This window comes from Oncorhynchus nerka, linkage group LG6 (genome assembly GCF_034236695.1).
Source record: "Oncorhynchus nerka isolate Pitt River linkage group LG6, Oner_Uvic_2.0, whole genome shotgun sequence".
In the NCBI taxonomy this organism is placed as follows: Eukaryota; Metazoa; Chordata; class Actinopteri; order Salmoniformes; family Salmonidae; genus Oncorhynchus; species Oncorhynchus nerka.
Window position 1 is genome coordinate 27,626,427 of NC_088401.1, and position 25,881 is coordinate 27,652,307.

At 40.6% G+C, this 25,881-nt stretch overlaps 2 protein-coding genes across 3 annotated transcripts; one reads left to right on the forward strand and one right to left on the reverse strand.

Moving 5' to 3' along the window:
* The first annotated feature begins 1,405 nt into the window (after nt 1–1,405).
* On the forward strand, nt 1,406–14,942 carry LOC115130263 (retinol dehydrogenase 12-like). Of its 2 annotated transcripts, XM_029661204.2 has the most exons (7): nt 1,406–1,590; nt 1,978–2,093; nt 4,495–4,650; nt 8,033–8,137; nt 9,223–9,432; nt 9,648–9,840; nt 12,478–14,942. In XM_029661204.2, the coding sequence occupies exons 1-7, from the start codon at nt 1,580–1,582 to the stop codon at nt 12,578–12,580; spliced, it is 894 nt and encodes a 297-aa protein (XP_029517064.1). In that variant the 5' UTR covers nt 1,406–1,579; the 3' UTR covers nt 12,581–14,942. The 2 variants fall into 2 exon arrangements, with proteins under 2 accessions (XP_029517064.1, XP_029517065.1); XM_029661205.2 differs by lacking the exon at nt 1,978–2,093.
* A 1-nt stretch (nt 14,943) lies between these two features.
* On the reverse strand, nt 14,944–25,473 carry LOC115130264 (probable polyketide synthase 1). Its single transcript, XM_029661206.2, has 6 exons — nt 25,323–25,473; nt 23,635–23,788; nt 23,231–23,391; nt 22,930–23,136; nt 22,288–22,469; nt 14,944–21,893 (listed from the first exon to the last, which is right to left on the reverse strand). Exons 1-6 carry the CDS (start codon nt 25,378–25,380, stop codon nt 16,314–16,316), a joined length of 6,342 nt encoding a protein of 2,113 aa, XP_029517066.2. The 5' UTR covers nt 25,381–25,473; the 3' UTR covers nt 14,944–16,313.
* Nucleotides 25,474–25,881: the final 408 nt, after the last annotated feature.

Genomic DNA, 25,881 nt, shown 5'->3' on the forward strand with positions numbered 1-25,881 from the left:
TACTTCATCATTGTTAGCATGCTAACAGTCCAAACAGGTAGCATCATCGAGCCAACTTGTTAAGGGACTTAACTTCAGGTTTGACATATATACTGTCTCTAAGTTATATATCTCTAACTTGGAGTTAAGTCGCTTAGCTATGAGCCAATGAAACAATACCATTGTTGATTCTTCTAAAGCTAATTTCCCTCATCCCTACACGAAGCATACGTATTTAATCTACTGTCCCATGCATAGGCCTATTTATTAATCCAATTACTACACTACTATAAAAACATAATTTTGATTAATGGAGCAGGCACAATTAATGAAGGAAGATTAGGAAACTAAACTGCTTGGAGTAACCCTGGATCGCAAACTGTCATGGTCAAAACATATTGATGCAACAGTATCTAAGATGTGGAGAGGTCTGTCCGTTATAAATCGCAGCTTTGCCTTCTTAACAACGCTATCTACAAGGCAGGTCCTACAGGCCCTAGTTTTATTGCACCTGGACTACTGTCCAGTCGTGTGGTCAGATGCCACAAAGAGGGACTTAGGAAAATCATAATTGGCCCAGAACAGGGCAGCATGGCTGGCCCTTAAATGTACACAGAGAGCTAACATTAATAATATGCATGTCAATCTCTACTGGCTCAAAGTAGAGAAGAGATCGACTGCATCACTACTTGTATTTCTGAGAAGTCTTGACATATGGAATGCACTGAGCTGTCTATCTAAATTACTAGCACACAGCTCAGACACCCATGCATAACCCACAAGACATGCCACCTGAGGTCTCTTCACAGTCCCCAAGTCCAGAACAGGTTAAGGGAGGCGCACATTACTACATAGAGCCATGACTACATGGAACTCTATTCCACATCAAGTAACTCATGCAAACTGTAGAATCATATTTAAAAAACTGATGAAATACACCTTATGGAACAGTGGGGACTGTGAAGAGACATGCACAGACACACGCACGCACACATGCACACACAATAACATATGCACTATACACACACACATAGATTTTATGTTGTAGATATGTGGTAGTAGAGTATTGGCATGTGGGCACATACTTAATGTGTTGTGAAATGTATATGTTGTAAAAATGATATCTGCCTTCATTTTTGCTGGACCCCAGGAAGAGCAGCTGCTGCCTTGGCTAATGGGGATCCATTTTAAATATAAATATAAATACAACAAATGTTTGGTAAAAATGTACCTTTATCTAAAAAATATATATATTATTTCTATAAAAAAGTGTATTATACTCTTCTTCGTCTTGTTGTTTCTTGTGGCCAGGTATCAGAATTGCCTCATGTCTCGTCAAAATCCAAGTATTGTATTTCCCTGCAACGATTGTATTGGCTAAAATCACCCGTGTGACACAGTGACAGCCAATGAAACGTCTGCTTCCGCATTCATCAAAGTTATCTGCTAATGAGTAGAATTTTACTTTTGACATGCTGTCGAAGCTTGGCTGTAAATCAGATACGAAATATTGGATGCATTGATTTCAATATAGGCGAATCAATTGAGGATTAAGAGTTCGGAATTATTTCAGTACCATCATTTGTAGCTCTGTTTCGAAATGCCGTTTGGGTGAGTATAGCGGCAATTATTTAAATGTTGTTCTGGCATAGGCACATTTACTAACTTGTATCTATTTCACAACGAATTGTACCCGATCAAGAATTACGTATAGTATAATCACTGAGCTGCTTATGTTGTGGATAATATTTGTGTATAACGTTACTTATGTTATCAAAACTGCCATAGCCTGGCTTGTTGGCATTTGTGTGGATAATTACCTAACGTTTATATTTCTCTAATGTTAGCTCAACAGTGGTTGGAAAATGGTCTTTCCATTTAAATTCGTTATCCTTGTAGGTAGAGTTGTTCCGCACTTTTTTTATTATCAGGGGTCCACACCCTATGGCCTACTGAGTCATTGCAGAGGGAAAAAAGTGATTTCCCTCAATGTCTTAGATATCTCTTCCGGAGAACATGGTCATCCACAGACCGACTTGATGGCAAAACAGTGCTCATAACTGGAGCCAACACTGGTATTGGCAAAGAGACAGCGCTGGACCTGGCAAAGAGAGGTAGACCTACAGTGATACATAAATCCATGATGACGTTTCCATACAGGAATGTGTTGTAACAGTTATGCAAGATGTTTCACCATGACCTGTTGAATGTGTCTTGGGCTATTTCTCAATTGGTCTTTTCTTGATTCCTCAAATCCTCTCTCCTCGCTTCCTAGTCAAAAACACTTTGGAGCCCATATTTGCTCATGGATGCCAAGCAGTGAAACACATGATCAACTGATCATAGTTTGCAATTTGTAGAATCAGTTGTATTACGGATTCTCATCAATTTGCTGAAGCTTTTATGTAATCATAATACAACATGCAGTAGTAGTAGTAGTATATGCTGCTGGAGCGCGGAGGAGCGGAGCTGGTAAAACTATTTCTGGAAAATGAATTCTGATTCATTGTAAATAAATTATATTAATTACCTAAATTTCATGAAAAACTATAGGATGACAAACCAAATAAATCTGTGTAGTAGGTAGATGGTGGTTTCTTCCCTGTCTTCTCTCTGGTGTATGTGCAATGATTTATGTTCACTTCCTTTCAGCTCCAGGAAGGGGCCTCCAATCGCTTAAAATGACTAATGATCTGTTGCCTACGCCTAATAGTCATACTCATCTATTATTATTACAAATAGAAGATCATTATTATTACAAATAAATGACCACTTCTAACTATGGTGATCATTTAGTCAAATTAGATTAAAGCTGAATCAATGTCTTGCACGATCACATAATGATTCATTAGCATTTTACATAACAGAACCAAATACCATGGCATAGTAAGCCTGTAACATTACTGTTACACCAAAAACTCCTCGTTTCTAATGAGATTTTAGGATGATTAGCTGAAGCTGAATAGTTTTCTCATGTGCCTGTTGTGGGGTATGCATGGGTGTCTGAGCTGTGTGCTGGTAGTTTAAACAGACAGCTCAGAGCCACTAGGCAGGATATTCAGTGCATTCGTAAAGTATTCAGAGTTCCTCTGTGGAGATGGGAGAACTTTCCAGAAGGACAACCATCTCTGCAGCATTCCACCAATCAGGCCTTTATGGTAGAGTGGCCAGACGGAAGCCACTCCTCAGTAAAAGGCACATGACAGCCCGCTTGGAGTTTGCCAAAAGGCACCTAAAGTCTCAGACCATGAGAAACCAGGTTCTCTGGTCAGATGAAACCAAGATTGAACTATTTGGCCTGAATGCCAAGCATCACATATGGAGGAAACCTGGCACCATCTCTACGGTGAAGCATAGTGGTGGCAGCATCATGCTGTGGGATGTTTTTCTGAGGCAGGAACAGTGAGACAAGTCAGGATCGAGGGAAAGATGAAGAGAGCAAAGTACAAAGCTCCATGAAAACCTTCTCTAGAGTGCTCAGGACCTCAGACTGGGGCGAAGGTTCACCTACCAACAGGACATTGACCCTAAGAAAACACAGCCAAGACAACGCAGGAGTGGCTTCGGGACAAGTTGCTGAATGTCCTTGAGTGGTCCAGCCAGAGTCCGGACTTGAACCCGATCGAACATCTCTGGAGAGACCTGAAAATAGCTGTGCCGCGACGCTCCCCGTCCAACCTGACAGAACTTGAGGATCTGCAGAGAAGAATGTGAGAAACTCCCCAAATACAGGCGTGCCAAGCTTGTAGCGTCATACCCAAGAAGACTCAAAGCTGAAATCGCTGCCGAAGATGCTTCAAGTAAAGGGTCTGAATACTTATGTAAATGTGATATATGCATATATATATATATATTTTTAGATATACATTTGCTAAAATCTCTAAACCTTTTTTTGCTTTGTCATCATGGGGTATTGTGTTTTAGCTTGATGAGGGGAAAATACAATTGTCATCCATTTTAGAATAAGGCTGTAACGTGAAAAAGTCAAGGGGTCTGAACACTTTCCAAATGGACTATGCTTTGATTGAAACAAAATACAAGAAAGGCTAATAGTTTAACACCATCTCCTCTAATTCACTCGTAAAATAGTCATTCAAGAATATATAAATGCTTATTCCCATGAAACTGATTGAGATATGTGTGGGCAGAGGATGCATTTTATTCTATAATGATATGCTATTCAATTGGATAAATCTGTCGGTACAAACTTTGAGGAAATTATGACACATTTACTTTTTTAAATTATTAATAAATCACCTAAAAAATAGCAATACACCACTGGGTAGCATCTTATGCCAGACATGCTTGTTGGTGTGTGTGACTGTCCAGCAGGGGTTGCTAATGGTTATTTGTTATTTGTGAGATTCTTACATTTTCTAATATATATATTTTTTAATGTAGATATGAATGTTCTGTCCAATATCCTACAGAAAATCATGTATGATTGACATCCTGAGTTGAATTCTGATTGAGCTGGAATAATCTAATAATATTCCCCCCACAATTTCTTCATAGGGGCCAGGATAATCATGGCCTGCAGAGACATGGAGAAAGCTGAGGGGGCCCTGAAAGAAGTCATAGAAGGCTCTGGTAGCCAAAATGTTGTCATCAAGAAGCTTGATTTGTCAGACACCAAGTCCATCCGCGAGTTTGCAGAGACTATTAACAAGGGTAAGGGAGAATAAGACATGACTTGAAACTTTTTTTTCAGTTGCTTAGTTACTCCACATGGAATCTCTATAGGGAAAATGCATTTGAATTCATTCACTTTTTTTGACAGCACCCCTTTTGATTTGAACAAAAACCTCCCATACATATTTGCCCATTGTAGAAGTGCTAAGAAAGTGACTTTTTGGACCTTTATTATTTGCACATGTTGTAGCTTAGACCCTATTTTACATGAAGGTTTTTGTGTTGTGCCTGCCATAGGTTGAGACACAACATGCTCTTGAATACAGTGTGGGTGTCATGTTTTGACAGAAAAAATGTAATTCCCATTTTAGTACATTTTAAACTTTCAAATGGTACCACAATTCAACACTGGTCTGACCAATTGGAATCCATGCTTCAAGATTGTTTTGATCACGAGACCGGGATGTGTTCCGGGTAACTTACGAGAACAACATAGACGAATATACTGATACGGTGACTGAGTTTATCAGGATGTGTATAGGAGATGTTGTACCCACTGTACTATTAAAACCTACCCAAACCAGAAACCGTGGATAGATGGCAGCATGAGTTCAAACCTGAATGTGCGAACCATCGAATTTAACCATGGCAAGGTGACTGGGAATTTGGCTGAATACAAGGCACTCAAACAGGCAAAACGTCAGTATAGAGACAGAGTGGAGTCGCAATTCAACGGCTAAGACACAAGATGTATGTGGCGAGACCTACAGACAATCACAGACACCGATGTCTTGCTTCCGGACAAGCTAAACGCCTCCTTTGCCCGCTATGAGGAGAACACAGTGCCACCGACGCAGCCCGCTACAAAGGACTATGGGCTCTCCTTCTCCGTGGCCGATGTGAGTAAGACATTTAAGTGTGTTAACCCTCGCAAGGCTGCCGGCCCAGACGGCATCCCTAGCCACGTCCTCCGAGCATGCGCAGACCAGCTGGCTGGAGTGCTTATGGACATATTCAATCTTTTCCTATCCCAGTCTGTTGTCCCCAAACGTTTCAAGATGTTCACCGTTGTTCCTGTACCCAAGAAAGCAAAGGTAACTGAACTAAATTACTATCGCCCTGTAACACTCACTTCTGTCATCATGAAGTGCTTTGAGAGACTATTCAAGGATCATATCACCTCTACCCTACCTGTCACTATAGACCCACTTTAATTTGCTTACTGCCCCAACAGATCCACAGACGATGCATCGCTATAGCATGGCACACTGCTCTATCCCATCATACCTATGTAAGAATGCTGTTCATTGACTATAGCTCAGCATTCAACACCATAGTACCGTCTAAACTCATCATTAAGCTCGATGTCCTGGGTCTGAACCCTGTCCTGTGCAACTGGGTCCTGGACTTCCTGATGGGCCGCCCCCCAGGTGGTGAAGGTAGGAAACAACATCTCCACTTCGCTGATCCTCAACACGGGGGCCCCACAAGGATGCTTTCTCAGCCCCCTCTTGTACTCCCTGTTTACCATTGACTGCGTGGCCACGCACGCCTCAAACACAATCATCAAGTTTTCAGATGACGCAACAGTAGTAGGCCTGATTACCAACCATGACGAGACCGCCTAAAGGGAGGAGGTGAGGGCCCTGGGAGTGTAGTACCAGGAAAATAACCTCTCACTCAACATCAACAAAACAAGGAAGCTGATCGTGGACTTCAGGGCGCACCCCACTATCAACATTGGCGGGAACGCAGTGGAGAAGGTGGAAAGCTTCAAGTTCCTTGGCGTACACATTACTGACAAACTAAAATGGTCCACCCACACAGACAGTGTAGCGAAGAAGGTGCAACAGCGCCTTTTCAACCTTAGGAAGCAGAAGAAATTTGGCTTGGCACCTAAAACCCTCAAACTTTTACAGATGCACAATTAAGAGCTTCCTGTCTGTCGGGCTGTATCACAGCCTGGTATGGCAACTGCACCTCCCACAATCGCAGGGCTCTCCAGAGGGTGGTGCGATCTGCACAACGCATCACCGGGGGCAAACTACCTGCCCTCCAGGACACCTACAGTACCCAATGTCACAGGAAGGCCAAAAATATAATCAAGGACAACAACCACCTGAGCCACTGCCTGTTCACCCTGCTATCATCCAAAAGTGCGGTCAGTACAGGTGCATCAAAGCTGGGACTGAGAGACTGAAATCCGCTTCTATCTCAAGGCCATCAGACTGTTAAATAGCCATCACTATGAGAGGCTGCTGCCCTGTACATAGACTTGAAATCACTGGCCACTTTTCATAATTGGAACACTAGTCACTTTGAAAGTAATGTTTACATATTTTGCATTACTCATCTCATATATACTGTATTCTGTCCTATTCTACTGTATCTTAGTCTATGGCACTCATTGCTCATCTAAATATTTATATATTCTTAATTCCTTTACTTGGATTGTGGGTATTGTTAGATATGACTTGTTAGCTATTACTGCACTGTTGGAGCTAGAAACACAAGTATTTCGCTACACCCGCAATAACATCTGCTAAATACTTGTATGTGACAAATAAAATTTGATTTGACAATGATGGTTGGAGGAGAATGTTGACCTGAATGGGAATATCTGTTTATATATATATCTATCTATCTATCCTCTATAAGAAACCTATTGAAATATAGATAATAGAATAGACATTACCATTTTAAGTTGCCTTTCGACAGTGGGTGGACCGGTGGTCATCTTTGTGGCAGTACTTAGAAGTTAAAATGTCAATTTAATGTACATTTTCAATGGTGCACCAGCTATATTACAGTGGTCTGAATGTATAGGTCCATTCTATGAATTATATTTATATGATGGAAATGACACCCACCCTGTGTTCGTTTTGGGTCTCAACACAAAAACCTCAAATGTGAAATGGGGTCGAAGCTACAACACATGCGAATATGAAAAATATCTGAGTTTAGTTGTTTTTAGATGTAAATTTGTATGAACATTTTTCTTCAAGACATAAAATAGTTTGACAACGCTAAGCTTTTAAATGATCTCACTCAATCATTTCTCGTTTCCAGTGGTAATGTATGTGTCATGGTATTGTGGGGAATGCAAAATGGATCAACTTTGAGCACCTTTTATCTCTTTTTGTAATTCTGGTCCAAATAGTCACTTTCTGACCACTTCAACGGACAAACATGTCTGGAACATTGTTAAAATACAAAAGGAATGCTGTTAAAAAGGGATTGAATTCAAATGGATTTACCCTATACTGCTTGTTATTTTACCATAGCCACCTGCTTAATGCAAACCTCAGATGCTCTTTTCAACATATGCAGGCTTGATTGTAATCACAACTTAATGGATTGATTCATTTGCACTCCTGACCAACAGTTAGACGTTTAAAACGTTAAATATGATTTTCTGTAGAGGAGACGAAACTCAACATCCTCATCAACAATGCTGGCGTCATGGTGTGTCCGCATGGGAAAACAGCTGATGGATTTGAAATGCAGATTGGCGTCAACCACATGGGTAAGTGAAACTATGTAGCACAAGGAAGCGGAATAAAATTCCCCTTTGGCCAGACCTCACATAATTCTAAAAGGGCACGAACGTACAATATATCATTGATAAACGAGATGAGTGTTTAACTGCGAAACGGCTATACTAGTAACGTTACCCATTCCCATAAGGAAGTGCCAATGTAGCTGCTTACTTTCTTGGGGACATAAATGTGGTTATATTTTGACAGACGTCTCATTAAATAAATGTATCATTTACTAATGATTAACCACATGGATGAATGCATGTGATTCACACCAAAGGCAAATGAGGAAAGTTCAATACCACACAGCATTTCATACAAGTCGTGACTTGTACGTACTGATCTCCTATTATTGATATTTTACTACAGTTTTACGCTTTATGTAAATCCCTGTCCAAGGAAGCCGTGCAGCTGTAGACAGGTTGTATTTTTAGTAGCAAAACAGACGCAGGCGCAACTAATGGGGAACAACGAACTGGGTTGGCTTAGATTGTTTACAACATGTAAGCTATTTTGTGTCTCCAATGTTTATTGAAAACGTAAATACATTTTCAAAATGAGCACTTGTTATCGCTCAAATACATTGGTACAGTTGTTGGTTAGCTAGCTACTGTAGCGTATTTTTGGGCCATATTAACATTGACATGAAATCAGTCAAAACAAGACTTGGTGTCAAGAACAAGATGAAACGAGCCACTTACGATTCCACACATGGCAGTTATTTGCTAGCATCCAGAACCACCACAGGCTGACTTCTGCCCCATGGAAGCGCACACATCTTTTTTTGTGACGTCAGCTAACCCACCTGTAACATAAGGAAGTGCGATGATGAATTCAGTTATTGTCTTTCTTATGACTTATAAGTTCAGTCGACACATTTTAAAGTTATATAGAGGAGATGTAATGAAAGGTCAGATCACAAGTGATACTAACTAATACACTGGATTGAAGGTGACCATCACCAGAATATGATTTTTGCACAACCACAGTTCAAATGCATGAATCCAATACAACTAATCAACATCAAATCTACCAATCAAATGCTTTCAAAGCACTCCATCTTGTCACTTAGGTCACTTCCTGTTGACCCACTTATTGGTTGACCTGATCAAAAGGTCGACCCCGGCCAGGATCATCAATGTGTCCTCCATGGCTCATTCCTGGGGCACCATCAACCTGGACGACATCAACAGTGAGAAGGGCTATGACAAGAAGAAAGCGTACAGCCAGAGCAAGCTAGCTAATGTCCTCTTCACCCGCTCCCTTGCCAAGAAGCTACAAGGTTTGGGTTTGTCTACTACTTTGCAGTTCCAAAGAATCAAACAATAATTAATATTATGTTATTACTGCATGATTACCATTTTACCATGTAAATTCATAACAAATGCCTGGTCATATCTGTTATTGTAAAATAAAGTGCTACCACAGGATTTCTGAAGGGTGTTTGAAGCTGAAACCCTTTTGTCAAAAGTATTGAATTGAATTGTCCTCTATCAGGCACTGGTGTGACGGCATACTCCCTCCACCCTGGCGTGGTTCAGACTGACCTGTGGCGGCACCTGAGCGCACCTCAGGCAGCTATCATGAAGATGATCAGTCCCTTCACCAAGACATCCGTGCAAGGAGCTCAGACCACTATCTACTGTGCTGTGGCACCTGAACTGGAAACTGAGAGTGGTGGATATTACAGGTGTGTGTGTGTGTGTGTGTGTGTTTTTTTATATACATATATATATATATATATATATATATATATGAACACCTGCTCTTTCCTTGACATCGACTGACCAGGTGAATCTAAGTGAAAGCTATGATCATTTATTGATGTCGTTTATTAAATCCACCTCAATCAGTGTAGATAAAGAGGAGGAGACCAGTTAAAGAAGGATTTTACATTTTTTAAGCATTGATACAATTAAGACATGGATTCTGTATGTGTGCCATTCAGTGTGAATGGGCAAGACAAAATATTTAAGTGCATTTTGAACGGGGTATGGTAGTAGGTTCCAGGCGCACCGGTTTGTGTCAAGAACTACAATGCTGCTGGGTTTTTCCATGCTCAACCGTTTCCTGTGTGTATCAAAATTGGTCCACCACCCAAAGGACATCCAGCCAACTTGACACAACTATGGTAAGCATTGGAGTCAACATGGGCCAGCATCCCTGTGGAACGCTTTCAACACCTTGTAGAGTCCATGCCCTGATGAATTGAGGTTGTTCTGAGGGCAAAGGAGGGAGAACTTAATATTACACTGAACAAAAATATAAACGCAACATGTAAAGTGTTGGTTTCATGAGCTGAAATAAAAGACACCCAGAAATTTCCCAAAACGCATAAAAACCTTATCTCTTTTTGTAAACAAATTTAACCCATCCACCTGACCGGTGTGGCATATCAGGAAGCTGACTAAACCGCATGATCATTACACAGCTGCACGTGCAATTGGCATGGTGAGTCGGGGACAGACTCTTGACCAGATACAAATGACAATTTTGGAGGCTGCAAGAGATGGCGGGATTTTTTTTTTTTACACGTTTAAATATCACATAGTCTCTGGCTGAAAGAAACCTAGCGTTCAGGGGTTCATCAGACAAACTCTTCCAACCAGATAATGGAAACTTCCTAAAAGAGGTTGAATTACTGGCAAAATTTGACCCTGTTATGGAAAACCGTCTCAGCAAAATTAAAGATGGAGAGTCACATGCTCATTACCTTGGGAAGCGCACACAGATTGAGCTGATACAGATTGTGAGTGACAAGATTCTGGAAGCAATTAGTGACTCAAGTAAGAGACTCAAAGTACTTCTCCATTATCTTGGACTGTACACCTGACATTAGTCACCAGGAGCAAATGTCCATTATTCTGAGACGTGTGGCTTTTAAAGGGAAAGCCAGAGATCAAGGAGCACTTTCTCAGCTTTGTGAATGTTGAGGTTACAACAGACTTGAATCTGTCCAATGTCTTCTTAGATAAGCTGAACGAGCTGAATATTCCATTTGAAGATTGCAGAGGGCAATCTTATGATAATGGGGCCAACATGAAGGGCAAGCACCAAGGAGTACAAGCCAGACTGCTGATAAAACATCCCAGTGCCGTGTTGGTCTCATGTGGAGCACCTACTCTAAACCAAAAGATGCAGTTGGGTTTTTTGGGCATGTGCAAAAGTTCTTCGCCGCTTTTTCAGCTGGCACACATGGACTATTTTGAAGAAACGCTGTAACATCACCGTGAAGTCATGGAGTGACACAAGATGGAAGAGTAGGCTCCAAAGTGTTCATGTAATCCGGTATCGGGCTTCTGAGGTTCGGGAGGCGTTACTGGAAGCCAGACAGACGATCAACGATCCTGTGGCCAAAGTGGAAGCACAAGCACTTGCAGAGGAAGTTGGGTCCTACAGCTTCTTGATTTGCTGTGTCGTATGGTGTGAGATACTGACAATGACAAACAAGGTGAACAAGCTCCTCAAATCCGCCTCTGCTGATATCGCAGTGAATGTAATGCATAAAGTAAAGGCGTCCCTCACTACATACTGGGAAACTGGATTCTCGGAGGCCCAGACAACAGCCAAAAGCATTTGTGAAGAAATTAATGTGGAGGCTGTTCTAAAAGAGAAGAGGCTTTTCAGCTATGGGGCTCCTGACGAACCAGTGACTGATGCACTGAAAAACCTTGGAAGTCTACTACTACTTCAAGATTGTGATTGACTCTGCTGGGACATCCATGGATGAGAGATTTGAAACGCTCAACCAGGTGAAAACCAAATATGGAGTGCTGCTGAACTTCAGCACTGCCTCGCAGATGTCCAGTGAATCTTTAAAGGCTCACTGCATGGAAGTTGAAAACACTCTAACCTTCAGAGATGACTGTGACATCAGATAATTATATTTTATCGATGGCAATTTGATTGCACAAAAATATCATCACGAGATCCTGAGGCCCATTTTTTATTTTATTTTTTGAAGGTATCTACGACCAACAGATGAATATCTGTATTCAAAGTCTTGTGAAATCTGTAGATTAGAGCCTAATTGATTTATTTCAGTTGACTGATTTCCTTATATGAACTGTAACTCAGTAAAATCAATGAAATTGTTGCATGTTGCGTTTTTTTATATTTTTATTCAGTATAGGAAGGTATTCCTAAAGTTAGGTATACTCAGTCGATATGCACATCCAGGATATTTAGTTTGAAAGAATACATCGATGAGTGTGATTCTTCCGGCTTCATCAATACATGTCATTTCTTCTAATATTGTTGCATTTGTATGTGGTATTTTCTATTAAACGGTGTTGGATACATGATCGTCTTGTCTGTGTGCCCACAGTGACTGCGCACCAGCCAACTGCTCAAGCTCTGCTTCAGACGATGACACGGCCCAGAAACTGTGGGAGCTAAGCTGCCGGATGCTTTCGCTGTCATGGGATTGAATAACTCCCAAAAGGTGTATGGTTTACATTTTGAGATGTATGAGCACTGAAGAATACAAAACATGTACAGCATCTTAAATGAAAGTCCTTTGTCCCATGGATACATTCCAACATATCATATTATGATGTGGTATTTTAATTGAAATGATGTAGTTGACAGTACTTGTAGATGTAACATACAAAATACAATTTAACATGGTTCATTGCCACTGGCATTTGAGATGGAATATATGTATTTTTTTTCCCGTACTGTACACACAGTCATATAATATTGTACATTATTAGACTGCTGTTTATTGTCGATAAGTAAGTAATCACACCAACATTAAATCACTCATCTGTAACTGCTCCATCAATTTTGGGACTTTTTAAAATTAATATATATAATTAATTAATGTGTGTTGATATACAGTACCAGTCAAGTTTGAACACACCTACTCATTCAAGGGTTTTTCTTTATTTTACTATTTTCTACATTGTAGAATAATAGTGAAGACATCAGAACTATGAAATAGCACACATGGAATCGCGTAGTAACCAGTAGCCACTCTTTGCCTTGATGACAGCTTTGCACGCTCTTGGCATTCTCTCAACCAGCTTGAAGGAGTTCCCACATAAAAATGATGCTGAGCACTTGTTTGCTGCTTTTCCTTCATTATGCGGTCCAACACTTCCCAAACCATCTCAATTGGGTTTAGGTTGGGTGATTGAAGACCAGGTCATCTCATGCAGCACTCCATCACTTTCCTTGGTCAAATAGCCCTTACACAGCCTGGAGGTGTACTGGTTCATTGTCCTGTTGAAAAACAAATGATAGTCCCACTAATCGCTAACCAGATGGGATGGTGTATAGCTGCAGAATGCTGTGGTAGCCATGCTGGTTAAGTGTGCCTTTCAATTCTAAATAAATCACAGACCGTGTCACCTGCAAAGCACCATCACACCTCCTCCATACCTCATGGTGGGAACCACACATGAGATCATTCAACTACTCTGTGTCTCACAAAGACCCGGCAGATGGAACCAAAAATCTCAAATTTGGACTCATCAGACCAAAGGACAGATTTCCACTGGTCTAAAGTCCATTGCTGGTGTTTCTTGGCCCAAGCAAGTCTCTTTTTATTATTGGTGTCCTTTAGTGGTTTCTTTGCAGCAATTTGACCATGGCCTGATTCACACTATGTCCTCTGAACAGTTGATTTGGAGATGTGTCTGTTACTGAGGTGCAGTTAACTAATGAAATTATCCTCTGTAGCAGAGGTAACTCTGGGTCTTCCTTTCCTGTGGCGGTCCTCATGAGAGCCAGTTTTATCATTGCGCTTTATGGTTTATGCGACTGCACATTAAGACATTTTAAAAGTTCTTGAAATGTTCAGAATTGACTGACCTTCATGTCTTAAATTAATGATGGACTGTCATTTCGCTTTGCTTATTTGAGCTGTTCTTGCCGTAATATGGACTTGGTCTTTTACCAAATAGGGCTATTTTCTTTATACCACCCTACCTTGTCACAACACAACTGATTGGTTCAAACGCAGTAAGAAGAAAATAAATTCCACAAATGAACTTTTAACAAGGCACACCTGTTAATTGAAATGCATTCCAGGTGACTACCCCATGAAGCTGGTTGAGAGAATGTGAAAAGCTGTCATCAAGGCAAAGGGTGGCTACTTTGGACAATATCAAATAAAAAAATAGATTTTGATTTGTTTAACACTTTTTTTGGTTGCTACATAATTCCATGTGTGTCATTTCATATGTCTTCACTATTATTCTACAATGTAGAAAATAGTAAAACAATTAAGAAAAACCCTGGAATGAGTAGGTGTGTCCAAACTTTTGAATGGTGCTGTATACCCAATATAACTTGAATGCCTAATGAGCTCAGTTCAACTGCCGTACCCCATCAAAACCCAAAATATGAGATTGTTTTACTCTATTGCTTATAAACAATGTCATTTTTAACCATGGTTAAAACTATAATATTGATACCATGGGTGGTCAGTCCTTGCAAATAGCTCTGAATTTGAGAGTGGTGACATTAACCCAGCCCCATCCCTCAGCTCTTTACTAAATCAGTGGCGGGATTGTCGCTTTGTTACTGTTTCAAATACAGACTTCCCCTTTAGGGGTATTTACCTACTTCGGATTTCATAATGAATTTCCACTGTATAGTGGCTTTCAAATAATATTTTCTACGTTTAAAAAAAACATTCTAACTAAAACAGTTTTCTAAAATGATGCTATAATTTTCTAAACACTTACAATTACAAAGGGCTGCCTTTAGCATCATGTAATTTCCTTGTTAAATGTGGTCTATTTTTCTATTATGATAGAGCATTAAAATATCTATCTACCAGGATGATTGTAAGTGTGTGTTTCCTTTTCTGTCATTTTTATTTAGTTGGATACAGTAAATTATAAAAGTGATCAGATCTGGACAATTTGCAATATTTCGGTTTAATTGTTTATTAAAGACATGAACATAGATATTTTCCAGATCACTAAAACTCTGCTCCATTTTTAACATTCCAATCTTTAGTTTTGTAATATTTGACTGATATTTCATTGCTACTCCACCTGCTGCACACTACATAGATTATTGAACACAACCAGAATGAACAAGAATAGCATGAGATGAACGAAGCACTATACACTACTTATAAGATTATCTAACATTGACTATGATACTCAAAGGTTGAAATAAAAATGGCAGATTAAACTATAATCAAAACATAACAAAAGTTGATAATGTCAGGATAATACATATATATTTTGTCAAAAACTAAAAATATATATTTGAAAGATTGTCAACGTTTTACCATGAAAGAAAAAGAGTGAAAATAATTCAGCCTGATATAGTAATTTTGTTTCGCAGAAGTATTTTGAACACTTGTCTTCTCTTGTAAATATCCCATATTATATTGCACTATTTTTCCATAAATCATTTTTATTCAAGTAACAATGTATGCAGTATTGATATTTAATCATTCAAATAATATGAACATTTCTAAGGTTAGCCTTCTGTATGGCTAAACATCAAGACCAAATCAAGGTAAACTGAATGCAATGAAAGAGTGCTGACTGGGCAATGCAGGCAAAAATGTATATATTTTTTCACACTAAGAGGTCGAAATAACACTGATATTGTCATAATGCCCTTTTAGTTAAGATTTTTTTTTACATTTTGGGGGGGCTTGAATTTCAGCCTGTTCAGGTGGGATGAAGTTTTTGGCCCATAGCATGGCATCACAATCTGATCTGATTATTCCTACCAATGACCAGTCATATTTTATTTGCATATGTATTCTCCTACTTTGAAGGGGTAAGCAGTCTAGACGACCCTATCTGTCAATCAGGGCTGTGCATGTAAATATATTTACATTTGTATCAACACGCCTACATTATCTGACTGGGCATTTCAATGGCAAAAGGAGGTTCAGGGAAATCAATGATTAAAAATATATATGTTTGGAGTTATTGTCATGAAACAAACACACACAGTGATATATTAGACATACAGTGATTCAAAAAATGTAATCATAAAGACTGCATGGGGACTTTAAATAATTCAAATTTGATTGAATAAAGACTGCATGGGGGCTTTAAATAATTCAAATTTGATTGAATAAAGACTGCATGGGGGCTTTAAATAATTCAAATTTGATTGAATAAAGACTGCATGGGGGCTTTAAATAATTCAAATTTGATTGAATAATCAAATTTGATTGATCTAAAGTACAGTAGACATGTAACTTTCTTCCTCATTCTTTTCCATCAGATCCAAGGCAAGGTCATCACCAAGCTCAGATTCCTGGTTTGCACCCTCTTTTAGCATTGCTACCAAAGTAGACACTGTGCTGTTGGGGTCCAGTAATTTAACCAGGGGAACATTTACACCCCTGTCTTGAAAGAGAAGATTCTGCAAAGTCATGGCTAGCATTGAGTCTATGCCTAATGCGGTGAGAGAAGAATCGTCATTCAGCTCATCATTCTCAACACCAAGTGTATCCCTGAGCACTGACTTGACGTATTCACTTGGTGACATGGACACGGTAGTTTGGTCATATCCTGCAACTTCCCCTTTTTCTTTTGTTATCCCCTCATCCACCAGTGCGCCTAAACGTATGTTTAGGGAGGCATTATGAGCAAGAACATGACGCATCAGGTTTTTGAAACTGAACTTGCAGACAACCTGTTGTGGTCTGTTCAGCAGAAGGCATTGTTCTAGGCTCTCATGGATTTCTGCTACCCCCATGACCATCATCCCCTTTGCCGCCAGAAATCTTTGGAAATGGTCTTTGTCCAGCAAGAGACCAAGGTTCAAAGCTCCCCAGCTTATGGACTGTCCTGCAAGTCCAATGTTTCGCCTGTACTGACAGAATGTGTCCAAGAAGGAGTTGGCTGCACAATAGTTTGTTTGTGCTGCATTGCCAATAAAGGCAGAGATGGAGGAGTAACACACAAAGTAATCTAACTTGCAGAGTTTTGTGGCGTGATGCAGATTCAGAGCTCCATTCACTTTGGGCTTCAGGACTTTCTCATAGAGAGATTTGTCAAGATTTTCAATCAGGCCATCATGCAGGACGACGGCGCTGTGGAAGACCCCTCTGATTGGACAAGAGGGGAAACGTTCCTTAATCGCAATAACGGTATTCACTACTTGTGCAGAGATTGAAACATCACACTGCAAGCTGACAACTGTGGCGCCAGACTGACTCTCAATGTTACTTATCTCCTGCTGTAAGTCGGTCGAGGGACTGCTTCTGGAAAGAATGACAATATACCCTCCTCCTCGCTGTGCAATGAACTTCACTGTTTCAAACCCTAGTCCAGTTAGACCACCTGTGACAATGTACACAGAGTTTTTCTGGAAAAGCTCGTTTGGTTTAGGCAACAACTTAATGTTGGACAGTGTGCCTTTGGAATCATCTTTACTCAGTGCCACAAAAGGCAGGGTTTTTGAGCTGAAGTATGATTCAGACTCTTCAACAGGCAGGAAGTCAATGCTACCGGATGACACTCTCTGAAAGATGGTGGTTTCGAAATCTAAAGACTTCTTGTCCAAATGCATTGATTTGAGCCAACGGTAAATGTGAGACTTCTCTGCTCTGATAGATCCCTTTTCCAATGCACTAGACATTTGAACAGTCTGAATGCGAACATTGTCATTGCCACATCTGAAGCCATTTTGTGAGATGGAGGATTGCCACTCATTTTCACATACAGCAACAATGTGTCTCACACCGGAAACATTGCATGCTTTTTCAAACTGAGATTTGTCAAATGGAGGTAAAAAGACAAATGCATCAAGCTTGTTCACGTTTTGAAGCTGATCACTAAACTGTGGCAGAACAATGTTATTCCATCCTGATTTGGTTGCAGTTTGGGCTAAGACCTTTGTCAAACCTGAGTCGGGAACGGATGAGATGATGCCCAACCTCTGTTGTTTGACTTTGGGTAATGCACGATGCAAGACTTCCCATGCAAGTACAAAGTAGGACACACAGGGTGCCTCCTTCAGAAATGTGAGCCTCTTTGTCTTGTAGCACGCTGCTTCGGGAATCACAATCTTAGAAGATGCAGCAGTCGGATAACATGAAACTACATGCTCCCCCACTTTCAGTTTGCTCACCTCTTTCCCTACAGCTGTGACAGTGCCACTGAAGTCTAGAGCGAAAAGCTGGTGGTCCTGAGATGTGTGTTTGTTCCAGTACATTGTCGGGCCATAGTTCATGTCAGAGACACTGACCGGAAAGTAGTCAGAAGAATGAACACAAATCTTACTGAGCTGAATCTCAACTGAATTCTCCTCAATGTTCTTATGCTCAACATCACAAGGAATGGCAGACAAGCTAGTCATTCTGTATGGGTTAGCAGTCTGAAGGATGAACTCCTCAGACTTCAAAGAGTGGACATTTTCCTGTGAGTTGTCACTGCTTTCAGTAGGAGTGTGCACTATGTAAGGTTTTAGAATCTGTCCATCTTTCACCACCAATTCTGGGTATTGGCTGCATGGGAATGAGTCAAGAACCTGAGACAGAGCTCTGATGTCCTCTGTAGAGACAGAGCTGATATCAATCAGCTGGAAGGAAAGATCTGACATTTCTGCAGCACATGATCTAGTCATGCCTGAGAGGGCAAAGCCTGCGCTGATGCGGTCCACTGTGTTCTCTGCTGACCGGTAGGTTATTGCTCTGATGGAATTTGGAAATTTCATAGCCTTCAGTTCCAGGACTATTTGTCTGAACATCTCACAGCAGTTTACCATGTTCTCCAGGATAGCCTCTGTTTCGTGGGAGGTAACATTGTCATTGCTCCACACAAACAAGATTTCTGCAAAGCTTTTCAAGTCTGAGATTTTGAATTTTGACAACAGCGCTTTGAATCCACGGCTCAAGAGATCATTGGCATGTGTGAAAGAGATGTATTGCGACTGTGAGCTCAAATAGTTTTGCATGGCTTCAGATACACCCATCTGGTCAGCGAAAACCAATGCCTTGGGTTTATTAATGGGCTTGTAGTCATCAGACACAACACTGAAGTCATTGTGGAAGAAGTACTCTTCAACAACATTAGATTGGCTCCCAAGATACTTGACTATGACATGCTTCAGTTCAACCAAGACCCGACCTGCTTTGTCGGTGAAACAGCCAGATACTTCGAAATGGTCGGCTGCAACATTTGCGGCTCTCAAATAAAGAACCATTTCAGGCTGCAGGGGTTCGTGAACAGTCAAACTGCCTATTTCTGCAGGGAAGCCAGGCCTTGCCATGAATGCATTCACTATTGTGATTGGAGTCAGTTGTAGCAAGTAGTCTAGCACTACAGGGTGAATGCAGAAATCATGCAACTGAGGCAGTAGTTCTTCAGGGACAGTTACAACAGAGATGGCTTCCATCAAGTCTGCACCATAGTGCACATCTCCCCTGTTTCTGAAAACAGAACCATACTGAAACCCTCTCTTACTTAGGTAATCATAAAAGTAATCAGTACTCATAGTTGATGTGCATCGCTTGTAAACTGAGTCTAGAGAGATGTACTGTTCCTCAGCCAACCTCCCTTGCTTGCATGATATGCTGCCTGATGCATACGTTGCTGTAGGAGATTGTATCTTAAACGTTGTCTCGTTTTCAAAGTGATCCAGTTTGACACTCATCTCAGGAGAATTTGGTGCAATGACAAATGGACTCTGAAAACTGACATTGAGTTGCAGCATGTTGAGTGGCACCTTTGATTTGGAACTGGCCATGAAGGCAGCCAAACCCAATTCCGCGTAGAGGGCACCAGGGACAATGGCAACATCATTGTTTCTATGGTCCTGCAGGTAAGCCACTGAGGCTGAGGCCAGATCACAACTGAAGGTTTTTCCATCATTGCCTGTCTGAGTTAACACAGGATGACTGCCCGATGTACCTTTCTGTGCTGCCTCAAAGATGACATCTTTCTTCACACAATCGAACTGATACCTTGGGGTAGGTGTTGGGGATGTCTCACAACCTCTGTAGAACTTGTCCCAATCTACCTGAACCCCCAACTCAAACAGTTTGGACACAGTGTCCAGCATTGTCTCATGGTCTTTATTTTGCTGCACTGACGTGAGCACTTGTGTCTCATTTCCCAGAGTCTCCTGGATGTTCCTTTGTAGAGCCCTTCTAGGGCCTATCTCTACAAAGACCACATTCTTCTTGTCTTTGGTTGCTGATCTCACTGCCTGTTCAAATGAAACAGGCTCTCGAATGTTCCTGGCCCAGTATTTGCCTGTGCTAAAGTCTGGCTGCTCTACTGCCTTTCCTGTCACTGTGGAGAACAATTCTGTCTCAACATGATTCACCTGTAAAGAGCCAATACTGTCCTCTATTTGAGAGAGGATGGGATCCATCATCTGGCTGTGGTATGCAGCAGGGACATCCAGAACATGGAGGAACAAATTCTTGCTGTTGACTGAACTGCTTAGCTTTTGATACAGACTGTCTATAGCATCAGCATCACCTGAAAGGGTGCAGGACTGTGGGCTGTTGGAGGCAGCCAGGCAAACCTTATTTAAGTAGGAGGGAAGGAGGTTCAATACCTCTGACACGGCCATGTTACTGACCACAAGCATTTTCCCTCCTGTGACTTTATTCTGCAGAGTACTGCGGAAGTAAATCACCTTCACTGCATCCTCAAGGGACAGCAGACCAGAGCAGTGGGCAGCAGCAACCTCTCCAACAGAGTGGCCAAGAATTGCATCTGGTTTGATGCCCCAGTGCTTGAAGAGACTGGCAATGCCAACCTGAATGGCAAAGAGGAGGGGCTGGACAACATCTGGTTTTGAAAAGTCGTCATCAACTGATGCACTTTCCAGTCTCTCTGTGATGGACATTCTTTGGTACATTTGAAAAAGCGCCTCAACCTCCTTGATCTTTTCTCTGAACACTGGTTCCTGTTTCAGGAGCTGCTTGCACATGCCTTGGTAGGCCACACCATTCCCACAGAAAACATACACTAACTTTGGATCTAGTTTGGAGGGGGCAATCTTTTTGTTCAAAGCAGATTTCAGCTGGTTTCTCAGATCGACCAGAGAGGATGTTGTGAATGCCTTCCTGTATTTATGTTTCATGTGGCTTCTTCTACAGGCTGATGTATATGACAGACCCTGGAGTTCCACTGTTTTGTTTCCACTTATCTGTTCAGCTGTGTCCTGTACCATCATGGTAAGGGATTTTTCTGAGGCTGCTGAGAGGATAAAATACTCATAAGACCTTTCAACCCCGGCTGTTTGGGTGTGAGAGTTGTTGTACTGTTTGACAATTGTGTGGGCATTTGTGCCTCCAAAACCAAAATTATTGATCCCTGCAATCCGTTCGACCGAGCCTGCATTTCCCCACTTTTCTGCTTTAGTGGGAACTTTTATGTTTAAGGCTTTAGCGTCTATACTGGCACTGTCCTCAGAGTAGAACAGTGAAGGGACAATGGTTTCATGCTTCATCATTAGTAGTACCTTGATTAGCCCTGCCACTCCAGCTGCAGATTCTGTGTGTCCAATGTTGCCTTTCACAGAGCCGATGCGGAGTGTTTCTGAACCTGGAGGTCTGGCTTTGGCAATGACTTTGGAGATGCTGCCTGCTTCTATGGGATCCCCCACTGGAGTTCCAGTCCCATGAGCCTCTATGTACTGGACAGTGGACAGGTCAGACTGTGAATAGATGCTGCGGAGAAGCTCCTCTTGCTGGACCATGGATGGCTTGGTGATTGGAGAGACAGTGTGGCCATCTTGGTTTACTGCAGTTTTGCTTATGATGCCCCATACATGGTCACAGTCTTTCAAGGCCTGTAAAAGATTAGAAGTTCAACGTAACATGTTTGATAGGCCAGGGTCTGTGCCAACTTTTTACTGCAGGGAACTGTTGGGCTCCACCCTAAATGGCTCTTGGTGCGTCAAATTGTACAGTACATGCAGATCTGCAAATAAAACTGTCAAGTAAAGTCATACAATTAGAAACACGAGCTTGTCTATTGCAGTCTAAGTCAAATGGGTGACAAGGGATGGTAAATACAGTGTATGTAATATGTTAGTCGTATTCTAGAAGTTTTGTTAAAGTGAAAGTCAATGCATCAAATACTCACAGACACATTGTATAGCCAACTGTTCTAAATGTTTGGCCAGTTTGAATATGTTTGAACTGTACTGCAAAGAGTGAACTAAATCAATGGTAAGAACTCACTTGTTTCAGTGGCTTCAGCAGAATAATCCCGCAGCCCTCTCCTCTGCCATAGCCATCTGCTCTGCTGGAGAAAGGTTTGCTGGTGCCTTCAGGGGAAATCATCTTTGCCTTGCTGAGAGCGACAAAGACTTGTGGCTCTATGATACAGCTGACACCGCCACAGAGAGCCATTTCACAGTCACCTGGTAGGACAAAAACATTTTTATATAATTACAGGTGGCACTTTTTCATGTAGCTGAAACTGGGCTAATAGTCAAACATATGATTCTAACTTTTGCTCTATTGTTTTGGAAATGTCCCTCTGGGCACAATTCGTAGGTAACAGGGGTAGTGTGCATGAAATCTAGGTTACATATTAAAAGAAGCAATATAAAATAATCTAGCAATCTATAAATATATATATATATATATATATTTAACTAGACAAGTCAGATAGGAACAAATTCTTATTTACAATGACGGCCTACCCCGGCCAACACTGGGCCAATTGTGTGCTGCTTATGGAACTCCCAATCACTACCGGATTCGAAACCAGGGACTGTAGTGACGCCTCTTGCACTGAGATGCTGCGCCACTCAGGAGCCCATAATTATGAATGATAGTAAAGCAATTATCTTACGCACAATTTGACAAGAGTTGTACCTTGTTTTATGGCTTGACAAGCAAAGTGCAGAGCCACAAGAGATGATGAGCAGGCGCTGTCTATGGCAACTGATGGACCAGTGAGGTTGAAGGTGTAGGATATCCGGTTGGCTGCAATACTCATGGCTTTACCAGTGCCACTCCAATGGTTAGTCAAGCCTGGATTGTACTGGGCAGTTGTGAGATCGTAGTCTCTGTTCATTAGTCCTACAGAGTTTCATAGAGAATTGAACGTGATATAAGTATCAATCATGGTATCACGAAACACAACTTCACACTTATCTGTAAAGAAATATATTACCTAGGTATACTCCAGTTCTAGTTCCACTAGCTTTCTCCATTGGCATCCCAGCATTCTCTAGTGCCCTATAGGTGCAGTGCAGCAAGAGTTTCTGCTGAGGGTCCATGTAGTCGGCCTCAGCATCGGTGACACCAAAAAACCTCAGGTCTAGTTCGTTAAAGCTAAGAATCAAAACATTAACCAGTCAACCAGAGTGGAAAATATTCAATACAACAAATGCAATCAGAAGCTGGGAATTCAGGGACAAGAGCATTTGTTGGTCAACTACACATTACCAGGAATATAATTCTACAATATACCGTAGTATAGCATCTTTGATTATTTGCAGTACATTATTAAATTATGAGTAACCGTAGCAGTGCAACAACAAAAAATGGTGAGGGTCAGGGAAACGTCATACTAACCCGTCTATGAGAGCAGCTTTGCTAGTGTGAGACTTTCCAGGTTTGCTGTTGTCAGCATCATACCAGTATGTACTGTTAAACCTCTCGTTAGGGATTGGCAATGCACAGTTCTTTCCTTCCAGAAGAACCTTCCAGAAATTGTCAAGCCCGTCACCTGGAATTGAATATGTGTTGTATCAGAATGGGAAATACATTGGAATTGTTTTAACAAACCTATATATATATATATATATTTTTTTAACAAAATGTTTTTCATAACAATGTATATCGTTTCTGAATCAAATTTCATCAAAAGCTTGTCTACAAATAAAACATAACAAATTATAGCTATAGCTCTCTTGGAAAAGAGATATCTCAATGAAAAAAAAACCTGTATAAATAAAGGTAAAATATATACATATATTTTTTTAAAGATGTTAAAAATTTTTGATTAAAAATGATCTTTAGGTCATAGATAAACATTTCTACATTCATGTTATTGCGTGTATCAATACCCAAGTCAGTTGATGTTTCGTAATAGTTGTAATCTCTGTCGTCTGGTGTTTTCATTGCTGGCAACTATTTAACTATTTCATTTAATTAATTAATTATTAACTATTTTATTAATTAACCTATATTAAGCAGCTTCATATCCCACAGGGCAAAAACTGTTTGAATCCACGTTGTGATGACATTGAATCAATGTGGGAAATGATTGGATTTGAAAAGAATCATTTATATTTTTTTCCACCAAATTTTTACCTAAATTTAATGACATGGTGAAATGTTTTGTTGATTTAATGTTAAAATCAACTTTAGTTGACAACTCAACCAAATGTAAACCAAAACTAGACGTTGAACTGACATCTGTGCCCAGTGGGATGGTGCTATAAGAAGTGAAAACTTCTTGATTGGAGAACACGTTGGGAAGGGATCTTAGATTAAGTGGACCACTTGGCCGCAAGTGGATCTTCCAGCAAGACAATAATCCCGAGCATTCATCAATATCCAGAAAGAAATGGTTATTGACCACAAAATAAAAATGTTTCAATGGCCATCTCAGTCTCTGGACTTGAAACCCTTTGAAAACCTGTGGTTTGAATTGAAGAGGGCCATCAATAAGCGCATACGAAGGATATGACAATAATTATGACCCCTATCTTAAAATATATAAATATATATATATGTTTCTTTGAGGAATTGCATTATTATAAAAATATAATGTTCTAAAATGTTTAAGAATGCAATATAGCTTTTTTGCTCATCTATCAAGAGTGCCAATCATTTTCGACCTGACTGTATACCCATTGATTCTTGAAGAATATTACTTATAAATACCTCATAACCTTAGCTCAACTGTCGTACCCCATCAGAACCCAAAATATAAGCTTGTTTTACTCCAATGTTTGTAAACAACGTAAATGTATATTAACACTTGTATAGCTTAAAAACATGGTTTAAACTATTATTTTTTAAATATCATGGTCAGTCCTTGCATCCATAGCTCTGTCTTGTAATTTGAGAGTGGTTACATTTCTCCAGGCCCATCCCGCAGCTTTTCACCAATACAGAAGCAGGGCTTTGTTATTGTTTCTACTGCAGATTCTAGCTTTAAAGTGATTGAAATTATAAACTGAAATTAATCACAATACTTGAGAGAACTAGCAAAAAAGGTTCATCATCACAAAAAAAAAGGTTAACTGTCAAACCTCCAGGGAAGCTGCATCCAATGCCAACCACTGCAATGGCTCCCTCTTCCTCCTCCATCCTGGCTGTCTGTCACACCAGCTGGACACTGAAATGCATGCACTTGTTTCTTAACTTCAAGTGTAAACTCAGCTCAGATAGAAGGTGCTCGATTTGCCTCCTGTTCCTTTGGCTCGTTGTCTCACCTGTATTGTATTTATATGCGTAAGGACTGATAGCAGCCCTCTAAGGAAATGCTGATTCAGTTCCACAGAAGTACCGAAGTGCAATCACTGCTCACAATGAAAGCCAGGGGATGAATGAGTTATTCATTTTGTTAAACAGTTCTTTGGTAGTTTGATAACATTATTCAGATTTGATCACACAGGTTTTCCCTTTTCAGATACAGTTCCTCATTACTCATAACCTTTCCTGGAAAGTCATCTCATCGTTCACAATAGTACACTCTACTCTAAGTCGCTCTGTAAGAGGGTCTGCTAAAAATTACTTAAATGTACACTACAGTTCAAAGATTTGGGGTCACTTACAAATGTCCTTGTTTTGGAAAGAAAAGTCCATTAA